This window comes from Eubalaena glacialis, chromosome 1 (assembly GCF_028564815.1).
Source record: "Eubalaena glacialis isolate mEubGla1 chromosome 1, mEubGla1.1.hap2.+ XY, whole genome shotgun sequence".
Lineage (NCBI taxonomy): Eukaryota > Metazoa > Chordata > Mammalia > Artiodactyla > Balaenidae > Eubalaena > Eubalaena glacialis.
The window spans coordinates 152,887,862-152,900,958 of NC_083716.1; the positions used below are offsets into that span (position 1 = coordinate 152,887,862).

Genomic DNA, 13,097 nt, shown 5'->3' on the forward strand with positions numbered 1-13,097 from the left:
ATCATTGCTTTTGCATTATCAGTGCAAATGTCAACACAGTGAAGAAGGCAAAGAATGTCTTCTTCATGGTATGAAAATTGTTTTGACCTGAAAGGGTCTTGGGAATGCCCCGGATTTTGTGACTCACACTTCGTGAGTCACTGTACCAAAGGATGAACTATATTTATGGTACAGCAGTGTGTCAAAGATTTTCTTAAATATACTGTCTTTACTATTTCAAATCATTAAGCGAATTCAAAATTTATTATGTTCTTCCCCAGGGTTGTTTGGTTGGCTTTGATCTGGCACATGCAGTTGGAAATGTTGAACTCCACTTACATGAGTGGGGAGTTGATTTTGCCTGCTGGTGCTCCTACAAGGTATCAACAAACTAGTTAATATATTTTTATTCTTTTATTCCACATTGACATTAATCTAAATGTAACACTGGATCAGTGGCCAATTTTAAGTATTTGAATTACTTACCTCCATTTCTTTCATTACTGTATTTTCTGACTTTAGTTAACTGTAGAGTCACATGATAGAATAGTATAGGTTATTAAATTTTGGTATTTCCATCCTCTATAGAATACTATTCCTTCAATTCCCTGGCTGCTCTGTAAAAGTCAGGAGGTTCTGGAAAAAAAGCTCCACACTTAGAACTTAATTCAAATTGATCTGAGTTTTTTGTTGATATGTTGTGAAATTTCTACATAAGTAAAGATAATTCTTATGGAATCAACTTTGTATTGACATTTGAAGACAAGTTAATTGACAGGGAGCATGGAAGTAAAACCAATTTTATTTTAATTTAGGTGTTTTAAAAATATAATCTTTTATTATTTAAATATCTTGTGACAAAATAACTGAAATGAATGAGCTCTGAAATGAGATAAATGTCACTGGAACTGTTATCTACTAGTTGGGACAAAATTTGGCTAAAAAAGTAATAGCTATTTATTCTCGATTAATAATGCTATGTTTCATTTTTTTTCTTTAAACAAGGTAACTCCAAATTCTGTTTTATTATAAAAGTTCAAATAGTCACACATTCTGATCTTGTCAAAAGTTGGTTTCATAACAAAAAAGTCAAATTATTACATTGTTTACTTTTGTCATACATAGTTAGGTAAACCCATACAGTTTATTTTATTCTCAATCCAGTATTTAAATACAGGAGCAGGAGGTCTTGCTGGTGCCTTTGTCCATGAAAAGCATGCCTATACAATTAAACCTGCGTGAGTACTATCTTTAGATTCTTCTTTGGTGATGAATAAATGAATTTGCATTAATAATATGCTAAATTTACATGAGCTCTTTAAGATGCTATCCAATAAGAATCTGGACTGACTATAATTATTTTACTACTCTATGAACAATGATATGCTTTATCGGAAATAAATGGTTTCCAAAGAGTTCACTTGGTTGAACAAGAAATTTAATCACAAAAGGGAAGCTTCAAGGCTAAAAATGAGTCCCTGTAATCATGCAGAGCAGATGGTTTAATGTGAAGAGACTACTTAACTTTTTTTCAAAAATTAGACTTTAGAAAATTTCAGGTTTCTCACATTGATGAATAAATCAAAGGCAACTAGAGCTGTGCCTAACAGAGCTTAAAAGTGGTATGTGATTATTAAAACTACATCTACCTTTAAAGCTGGAAACTTATAAGATGGTCTTGTAAGGAGTATCTTCTGTCCTAAAAAATTTTATAATCCATGAAAACTGAAGAAGCTGAACACTGAACAACAGACTGACTACATAAAAAGAAATACTTTTCAATTTTTATATAGCACTCCATTTTTTTAGAGCAAGTATAAATGCAAATGTGATACACCAACAAATTTACACATTTTTATTTGACTGGGGAACTCTTAAGTGTTTCTATTTTTTTTACCTGGTATGGAGATAAAGAAATAATATTCTGTAAAAAAATCCTTTCAAAGTTGTATCAGAGTGTATGTGATGAGGAGACTGTCTAGACTCCTAATAGGTAATATAATAACATTTGATTAGTTCTCTGAATCTTCTCAGTCACTGGCTGAGTGGTATAATCGTTATAAGAATTGAAACTGAATTAGTAATAAAGCTTGGAGCACCTCACATTTTTGAGATTCTGTGCATATAAATCCTACAAATTTAAGATGATTTTCTATAGCTCATTTAATTATGTCTAAAATTTCCGCAAGATTTTAAAGTTTTAAAATTAAATAGAGCATGTTTTAGGCAAGTATTTTGTTACGCAGACATCTTCCTTGAGTATATTGTCAGTACATTAGATTTCTCCCCTTGTCCCAAATTCTCTGAAAAGAATATAAAGCGTATATTATATTATAGGAATACCATACATGTTTTAAAAGCTCTCTTTTTCATTTTTAGCAAACCACATTGATAACATTTTACCTAGCGTGTTTTCCATATAGACAGTATATGAGGTATTGCTTGTCTTTGTGTGAAGACTCACTACCTTGAGCATTTCCAACTCTCCACTTATTTAAATTGCAATAGAGGAATCAGCAAAGGGAAGGGAGGGTGTAGTAAGTAATCTACACAATTCTAGAGAACGCAAGTGTTAGCAGTTTAACTGATTTTACAGCATCTCTATTGCACTTCAGATTTCTTTCACCGTTATTTGCCCTTCATGGATGAGGAACAGGAGAGGGTGGAGGGGTTGTAGTATGTTCGCATGTGCCTCATCTTGTAGAATCCCAACATCCTCTAGACCCAGTAAGCAATTGTTAAGTCTATGCTCCCAGGAGAAAGACCATGTAGACAGACCAGATTTACATTCCAGCTTGATCACTCACTTGCCGGTCCATAACCTGAAGAATGTCCTTGACTTCATAGTATTCTAGCCTCTATATAAAGATAAGATCAGCATCTACCTCATAGGCAATTACTGTGAGATTAAAATGGGATGATGCATGTAAAGCACTTAGCATAGCCACTGAAGCATGATAGGTGATCCATACATGTAGGCTAAGTATTTTGTTGCCTCAATGTGAAGTTGCATGTTAACTTGTAGAGTTTTGCCTAGTAGAGATCATTTCTCTCAAGCAGGAAACATAGCCTTAAAGGTTACAGCTTGTGACCTTTCGGACATTAAACAGTTTTGTACCTATTGCCAAGCTCAGACTGACCCTGTAAGTCTCTATTCCTTGAATTCTCTCTCGTACTGGCCTCACCATCTTAATTGGCTCCCTTGCTAATTAATGAGTTGATTGAGATCTTTATATGTGTTCATTTGATATTTGTATGAGAGCCATGCTATTAACTGTTTTGCAAATTATACGTTATTAACTATTGTTGCATTTTAACTATCTGGCTTTGGAGACGGACGACTCAATTCAGTCTGACTCATGTAGCCCTTCTTACAGGAAAGTCTGTTTGTTGCTGTTTCTTCGTTTGTTTGTTGTTAAGTCTTCTTTTTATGTGATATCAGAGGGACTAATTCCAATGGTACCAACTTCTACCCTATAGTGGAATGTAACTGCTGTTGATGTTGTAAACTTTGTCAAGTAAACTTTGTCGCTTAAAAAAGGGTGACATCTAGTGGCTAAACACATTATTTCAAATAAAGAGTACATATAACTTTTCCTGGTCCATTCGTCCTTTATCAAGTATTTTTTAAGTATATATATTTAAATCATTTTTTATTTTATATCATTTGACCCCATATTTATAGTGCAATGACTGTGTAGTCAAAGCCTTCAGTAAAGAGGTAGGACAGGGCGAAGGTGGAAGTTAGTGAGGGGCATTCTAGGTGCATGGTTAAACATAATGCATAAATGTTTATCAAGGCTGAGAAGAAGGGCATTATGGGAGTGGTTGGCCTACCTGCTGTAGTGAGTGGATCCCGGAGCATGTAATCCTGAATTCTAAAAGTGTAATATTCATTATATAATTTCAAAGTATCTTTTATATGATGTTCCCATTAGCGACTGGTAAATTACATCTGTACCAAGAAATTTCACTTCCTTTTGTTTAAATAGGCATTTTGGCCATTGTTCAAAACTGATGGTGACCTAAGACTTTTTCCAAGAACCTTTGCCAATAAAAAGAATGAGTAGAGGCCAGAGGCAGTCCACTGCATTAAGCATTATAACTCAAGCTATTATTCTCAACTAGAATTTGACCTTTTCCTAGTTTATCATCACTTTTTCTCATTCCAGTGTCATATTCTAAACCTTGTCTGTAGCTAAGAATTATACAAAATTAGAAATGGTTGTGAGTAAATGTCATCTTGTGTCTTTTTCCTTCAGGGCTGACTTCAATTTAGTCTACACAGTTAATTATTGCTCTGAAATATGAAGGGAAATATTTTAATTGTAAGAATTTGACAATCAGAAATGTATCACTTTAAAAAAAGTACTTCAATATCTTGAATTTTTCTTTTTAACTTTATAAGTGTTGACCTTTCTGATAGACTTTAGATCAATAGTTAACCTTTTGGTTTTAGGGAATTCAAACATATCTGAGGACCGTAAAAAGATTCTTCTGTTGAGAGCCCATAGACTGCAATTCAAGACACCACCACCCACCTCTTCTTTTTTTTTAGAGAGACTCTAGCATGAAAACAGGAGTGGATTATGTGAGCTATTAAGATTCCTTCTATGGCTTACTTTTTCACCCTGTCCAATGAAATAACACATACAAGAAAACTGCTGTTCCTCACTTTCCATGCTGGTATAAAAAACCTCCAAATGGTCTCATATAGTAAATCTCTTGAAATGTTAGTTTCCCCTACAATTTTTTTTTTTTTTAAGTTTTCTGAGTGGCCAAGAATGGGGCCTACTGATAATTTTTTTTAAATGCTGGAATTTCAAATCATGCCAACACATTTCCATAAACAGCTAGAGGTATTTGATTGAAGACTTTAAGTAGAGATAACATTTTTAAGGCTTTATTGAGAACTTGACTCATCTCCTTTATTATAATAAGTCATTTGCAGGTTAAAAAGAACCAATAGAAGAGGCTGGCTGACATCAGTGCATGGTTAAGGCATATTTTAGAACTCAGAAATGTAGGTTATTATTATTATTAGGGAACTTAAAAAAAGAGGAACAATATAGGAAAACAACCTTGTTTCCTATAAAACAATATAGGGAAGTCTAAGAAAGGATAATAATAAGCATCAAGAAAATTTAGAAAAAAAGACAAAAAATTATAAGCATGTACCATGCTTGCTTGACCCAACTGTACAATTAATGTTATATGGAGAGATCATCTAATGCACATTTGTTCTGGGGAGTGCTGACTTGATATATTTGATTCTACATACTTCTCCAGGCAATACTGGAGAATACCATAGCCCAAAACTCATCTATAATTTAAGCCTTGTTTTGGTTTCTGTGATTCTTTCTGACTTACTACTTATCACATCCTTGTCTACTACCTGCATAAGGTCTTGTTGTTAAACGCTGAGAGAACAAGTAAGTGTAGGTGTGTGAATTCACAAGACTCCAAATGCTTCCAAATGGAACAGGCCAGTATCAATAGATTTCTCAGGGAGAGTTTTCACAGAATCCCTAGTTGATCTTTGACCTAGACCTCCCAGGGCATCTGTTCTACCTATTTAGCATGTTTCTGGAGTTAGATGTTCAGTATGAATTAACATGGATGACTTCTCAGCCACAACTTCCTGCCCTATCAGACAGCCATATTAAATGTACTTGGCCATCCCCTTTGTCCTTAATGTGTACCTCCCACAGCCCTAATCTTCCAGTGTACCACTTTCTCTTGCTTCTGCTCCGATGTATGTGATTACTCTTCTATATTTTATAAGGTTTTCTCTTTCACTTTTTCACTGATTCTCTCAATGCCTCAACCCTTGGTCCTCTCGCCCAGGAGTTTCTCATCCACAGTCATTATGTCAACAACAGACATTTGTAGAAGACACCAATTTGCATTTCCAGCTTTACCACTTGCTTACTTTCTAGCCTTACTTTCATCTGATTGCAAATTGCAAGAGTTCCTGATTACCAAAGCATTATTCCAGTCCCCAAAGATATATGATAATGTAGTAAAGCAAAAACTGTCATAGTAGGAAATTTTCACTAATGAACTACCCACTTATAAAATTAGCCTTTTCTAAACACCCTTTCCCAATTAGTATTAGCATTTATCTCTATGTTATTATAAAAAAGTTTGGACTCTTGCTGATTATAGAATGTTATAAGCATAACACAATAAAAACTTAATACAAATGAATTGTAAAGTAAAATTTTTCAAGAGATTCAGGATTTCATGATGCAAGTGATACTGAAGAACTGCTGAATCACAAAATCATGGACAATGAGAATATGTCAGAGTCAGAACCATTAACAGATGAAGTAGACGAAATTAGACACGGTACTTCAAAAGCAAATGACTAGAATATCAGGGATTAAAAGGAAATGATGAATGCTTCAAAAATTTTGTGGAAATGATCATCTTTATGCTCATGCTAAAAAAGTTAAATATAGGGCTTCCCTGGTGGCGCAGTGGTTGAGAATCTGCCTGCTAATGCAGGGGACATGGGTTCGAGCCCTGGTCTGGGAAGATCCCACATGCCGCGGAGCAACTAAGCCCGTGAGCCACAACTACTGAGCCTGCGCGTCTGGAGCCTGTGCTCCGCAACGGGAGAGGCCGCGACAGTGAGAGGCCCGCGCACCGCGATGAAGAGTGGCCCCCGCTCGCCGCAACTGGAGAAAGCCCTCGCACAGAAACGAAGACCCAACACAGCCAAAAATAAATAAATTTATAAAAAAAAAAAGTTAAATATAATACAAAAAAGATTGTAGTTTGCTATCACATTTGTTAAAATACACACAAAAACCCCACAATTTATTATTCTTTTTAATAATTAGCATATTATAATTTTAATGTAAGTTTTGTCAAATTATAAATTAAATTTGTTTTACAATTTAAAATTTTATTTTTCAAGAGCATCTCAATCAAATCTTTTATGTTTTCCTCCATTATTTACTACAAAAAGTATGGTTTACTGTTATAAAATAGATGTATTTTAAACAGCCTTTTCCCAGTATTCCATTTGTAATCAAATAATGAGGACTTCCAATATATCCATACATCTTTCCAATCTTAGGAATTAAACATGATGAACCTTCCATTTTATCCTACTCCAAAACGAGTGTCCTTTCTAAGGTGCTCACTGCTTTACCAAGTAAAGAGAAAGTTCCTGAGTCAATAGATGAGGCACGAGCAAATATAACCAACATACATTTTTGTACAAGAAACTTTAATAGATAGAAATAAATATAGGATATTACATATGATTTTTAAATCATACAATCTATTTGGAGAGATGCCATTTCAATAGCTGAATAAACAATTTAAATGACAAGTAACACAGGGATAGAATATGTGCCACAAGGCAATTTCTTAATAATTGCTGGGTGAATTTTCAGATGTTGCCATAGGAACAGTGAAGGAATAGATAACTTTAACCCAGAGCTGCTTTGGAAAAGCTTGAAGAAGTTGGTGGTGAAACTTACAGATACAATTCCTCTGCAAAATGGAATGCTATGTTAACTAAGTGAGTAAATTTTCTCTCTGTTACTTTGAAAGCTGAAATTGTTGCCTATGAGGGAGATTTCACTTGATTAGTTTCATAAATTTAAGGAAGTATAATGAAGAAAGAATTACTTAAATGACATTTCTTTAAGGGATATGTCAAGTGATCTTTTTCTTTTTATACTCTTTACTAGAATTTTTACGGAATCTGAGTTATTGACTTAACATTTAAAAGTCTGCCGATTATCATAAAATTGCTCTTTATCTCTATTCTACAATATCTTAGAAATTATAAACAGTGGTAAAATCAAGTATGCTTCATACTCTTAGTTCCAGAGCCATGCTCACGAGTGGGTTATACCTATTGTAAATCCTAGTCCCCAAAGCCTCATTGTAAGGGATCCAAAAGAAGACAATTTGATTGAAAAAAACTCATTTATGGATTCATGGCATATAACCTATACCTGTCTTCATTCAGAAACCATTTTAGATCAATAACTCTAAAAGGATCCCTCATCTTCTTGGCTTGACACTTTTTTACTGTGCAAAATCATCTAGATAATTTTCGCGTCTGAATTTAAGCTGGGTCATAAAAATAACGTTTATGCACTGAGGCATGATCACAGTAAACAATAATTTCAGTAAATAATCTGATTTTCTCAATTTAAGAGATAAAGGAATCCTGGCTCTTAAAAGAAAACCAAAATAGTAATCATCAGTATAAAAAGATACATTAAAGCCATTGTTGCTTGCAAATCACTATTCTCAGATAATGATGACATAAAGATTAATTTGAGAAAACTGAAGTCCTTTGAAAACTCAAAATTTATTTTCTCTTTGAAAATTGCAGACTAGTGTCCCTGGAGATATATGAGGTCAGTGAACCTTTTAAACACAAAAAGTAAAACTTGTCAAAGAGCTTCAGCTCTTGTTTTAATTACTTCAAGTTTTGTCCCTAAAGTAACCTTCAGAATCTGCAAGGGTTTTTAATATAAACTATGAAGAGCTATTGCTAAACTTTTATTTGTTCTTGTTGAGAAAACACATGTATCCATCTGACTCTTTATGACTGTCAAAATAACCACGGTGCAATGATACATGTTGTGTGGGGAAGCCTGGGAAACTGCTCATCACACACAGACCCACTGGGTCCTGGTGCTTCCAAGACTGAGCTGTGCCAACTTCACAGGCCACAGGAATACTTGGAATGCATTACTCAGAACGGAGGTCTGAATTCCTATAATCCATTTTCTCTTTGGTCACTTGTTTTTAACTCCACCCCAGAGGAGAGGGTTTGATTGAGTGGGAGTTATCCTTTTCTCTAGAATTGAGGTTTGTCTCCATCATGGTAAGGTCTTGTAGAGATAGCTTGCCTTCGTTCTCCTATAAATCCTTGCTCCAATCAGATGTGGTCAGAGTCTCAGAAGATTTGGCACAGGCATGGAAACCTAGGCAGAAAATGCCCATTTGATTCTTTTTTTTTTTTTTAAGGGGGCCTGTGATCCTTGTGAGAATTCATCTTAGTATGTCCAATGTGATTGTTTGAAAAATTGACTAAATTAATTCTAAATGTTTAAGTACAAGGACATTGTCCTTTTGATTTTCCTTTACTTTCATAATCCACAATGCCCAAGAAAGTATTTTTAAAATTTTGTTGTTGGATATATAGCTCTTTCTTTACTCTCAGCATAACAGACAAACCATCTTCTAGCATATGGAAGCATTTCTACTTTGCAAGGTATTCTGAAGTGGGTATGATTTGCAAAATACTGTCAAATTAAATATGCATTTCCATATGCTTCTACAAAGACCAAATATGTCCATGAAAACCAGCTATATACAACTTCAAAAGTCCTTCATGAGTATTTTAATCAACATTTCAAATAGTTCTTTCTAAAGTCGTAAATTCAGACATCTTCTTGATGTGTTTTGTGCTTTTAGCATCAATATTACCACAGATTATAAACCAATATTTTATAGTAATAATACATTTCAATAAATCATATGCAGAAATTTTTTCTTAATGAAGCTTTCACACCAAGAAAATATTGATTTAGCTCTTGTAAGGACAGCATATTATTCTGAATCTTCAGGAAACAATTTTCATTAACCAAAACTTACAATAACAGGAAGTACTTTCTTATAACTATGCTTATCATAGTTAGCTCACCGAACATATTTTAACAAGCCTCCTTTTGAGTAAGATTTGAAGATGTAACTGAATATGTAACAGAACCAAGTAAAGCACTCTATCTTAACGATATTTACATTATGATTGGGCAAATGAGTGGAGGAAAAGGAACTGAACCCCCATACATCCACAACTCCTTTCCAAAGCAGTGTTAAATCAGCTGACTTAGAACAGAGCAGAGCAATTGTGAATAGATGAATTTTTTTAGAAAATAGGAACTGATAAAGATCTTCTTTACTAAGAGTGAGCTGGTAATATTTTACCTGTCTAACGTCATGGCCATATTGAGCCTTATAATAGTCATGCTTAGGGACTAGTTGCTGACATCAAGGGATGAATGCACAATTCACGGGCTGAAACATCCTGTTTTGTCAAGATTTTTATTGTCACTAGCACCTTTGAATCTGCTTCTATCACTTAGCCATAAGTTTACTTTTCCTTCAAATATGCTGTTCACCAACTGCCTGGATTTAGGTTTTCCTTGCTCCTTCTCTCATTTTTAGCTGAGCTTTTGTTTTTGTTTTTTTGCCTTTTGTTATAGTTTATATCTGTTTTCTCTGATCCTTATTCCTATGCTGTAGCTCCACCTTTCCTATATGTGCCTGAACTACTGTTATTTTTGAATTTCAATATCAACTTGAACTTTAGCAATTGTGTTCCTCTTTCCCAAGCCTTTCTTCTCACTCTGCATGGTAGTTTAGCAATATTAATGCCTCATTGTGAGAGATGGCCTAAAAACTTACTGGGATACTTATGTACCCACGCAACCATGCCCATATCCTACCCAACTGATCTTACTTCCCTGAAGGCAGTGTTTTAGTATGCTCAAACTCACCCTTGTTTGCATTTGGTCATCCTATTGGATTGCTTGCTTAGAAAAGACTGTCAGTAGAGGCTTGAAGAAACACCTTGGCTGATTATAGATGAATAGAGCTTGGAGTAACCAAAAAGAAAGAGGAAAAAAGTATATAATTGTTCATGAAAAGAAGTTAATATTGTCACTGAACATTGTGGAAGAATTTTGACTTATAATCTTTTAAGGCACAGCTGCATAATGTCCTTGTACCACATTTACATTCATTAAAGAAATATTTATTGAGCATCTACTATATTCCAGGCATTTTTTTTTTTTTTTTTTAAGTGTCTGGGATATATGGACAAATAAAGCAAAGATTCCTCCCCTTATAGAGCTTACATTCCAGTAAGGACAGACAGATTATACACATAATAAAGAGCGAATTGTATGATATGTTTGAAGTTAATAAGTCCTATAGACAATTGGAAAAACAGGACATTAAAAGGAGGTATAAGAATACTCTGCGGGGCTTCCTTGGTGGTGCAGTGGTTAAGAATCTGCCTGCCAATGCAGGGGACACAGGTTCAAGCCCTGGTCCGGGAAGATCCCACATGCTGCACAGCAACTAAGTCCATGAGCCACAACTACTGAGCCTGCGCTCTAGAGCCCGCAAGCCACAACTACTGAGCCCACGTGCCACAACTACTGAAGTCCGCATGCCTAGAGCCCGTGCTCCACAACAGGAGAGGCCACCGCGATGAGAAGCCCACGCACCGCAACAAAGAGTAGCCCCCGCTCAATGCAACTAGAGAAAGCCCACGCATGGAAATGAAGACCCAACGCAGCCGAAAGAAAAAAAGAAAAAGAATACTCTGTGGAATCCTTGGCATTGCACAGTATTAAAAAGGCATTCAGGAAAGCTCACCATTGGGAAAATATGATGTGGATGAAGAGGTGAATGAGGTAGAGACTGGGCCAAATAATTATTTGGTGAAGAGGGTTCCAGGCAGTGGGAGTATTTTATCAAAAGCTCAAAGACAAGAGTGTGTTGAGAAAGTCAGCATGGCTGGAACAGAATGAATAAACTGGAGATTAGTGAGACAAAGTGGTCCAGAAAATGCAGGCCCTTATAAGGCAATATAAAGACCTGGGATACACTGCCCATTTTGCTGAAAAGTGACATGACATAGCAAATTTAAAATGATCATTCTGGTGGCTTTCTTGGGAATAGGTTGTAGGAGGGTAAGGGTAGACTTTGGGAGACCTGCTGGGGAACCATTAAGGAACGCAGATAAGAGGTGACAACAATTCAAAGCAGGGGAGCAGCAAAGGAGGTGATGAGAAGTTGTAGGCTTCTAGATCTATTATAAAAGATAGGTGGCAGCACTCTGAAGGAGGTCAAAAACAGAAATGTGGACATCAGTTAAGGGATGTTTGCAATCACACAGAAGTGAGCCACTCACTATCTAAAATACAGTAATGGCAAGTGGGATAAAGAAAGCAGGACAGAGTTAAAAGTTATTAGGAAATTAGAGGACATAGAGAAAAGTTTGGCTAAAAGGACAAGAATGAGGGGAGAATCAGACTGATGTCTGTCCAAATGATGCTAAATTACTCAAATGTCATACAGTTATTTCAACTATCAACTAAAAAAATATTTCTTGAGCATCTACTACAGGCAAAGCAGTATGCAAACACTGGGGATACAGACAAGAATAAGCCTGTTTTCTTGGGATTTATCATTCAGTGTGACAGGGAAAAGAAAGAGAGACGTTGGAGAAACCTTTGCAGAGGAGGTGATATTTGAACTGACTGGAGAAATCCTCCTAACTCTTAGTCAGACTGAAAGGGAACAGGCAGTGGTGGGGTGTTCCAGGCAGGATCACTGAGGTCCTTGTGTTTCAAGTTAAGGAGTTTTGATTTTTATCTTAAAAACAAAGGGGTGCCGTTGACTGCTCATATGGAACAAGACTGCAAATTCAAGCCTCATCACCTCTCCAGGTATTGGTTTGATTATGGGAAAAATAAATAGTTAGGCCTGGGCATCTTTAAGATTCCCTTCCAGTTTTTAAACTCTCTGATTCTTCGGTAATAAACATGAAGCTTTGGAATAAGGTAAACTGCTGATAGGGATAACTCAGAAATTAAAACCAATTTAATGGAAATCTGTGCATCATTGGTTATATTAATGAGTTTGATGACCCTCTTCCCCTCTGTTTTTTTTGCAATAGGTGGATACAGTAATGCCCAGTAAGTTCAGACAAATTTATAACAAACTTTACTGTAACTTTCTCATCTTTTTCATTTTCTCAAGCATGAAAGAGTAGCATGTTCACAGTTCCTAAGTTCAGCTACCAAATTTTTTATTATGAAAATTAAGACTATATAAAAGCTATTTGAATGAATAAATTTCTCATTACATCCTCAATAAAACAACCTTTGTGGAACTTTTGATTCTGTGAAACCTGATTATTTGATGAGGATTTTACGTAATATACTTTCACTTGAGGTTCGGTTATAGAGGACATTAGGATATGAGATGACAGACAAACTTATTCACAATTGCTATTACAGATTTTGTTTAAAAATAAACAATTATGCTGTACCCCAAATGTT

The 13,097-nt window shown here is 35.3% G+C and overlaps 1 protein-coding gene across 1 annotated transcript in view; it reads left to right on the forward strand.

Annotated features, from left to right (window-relative positions):
* The window catches only part of KYNU (kynureninase), a 95,751-nt gene that overhangs the window by 61,958 nt on the left and 20,696 nt on the right, over nt 1-13,097 (forward strand). The window contains 2 exon segments of the mRNA XM_061199760.1: nt 261-359; nt 1,144-1,217. Coding sequence (XP_061055743.1) covers nt 261-359; nt 1,144-1,217 — 173 coding nt within the window.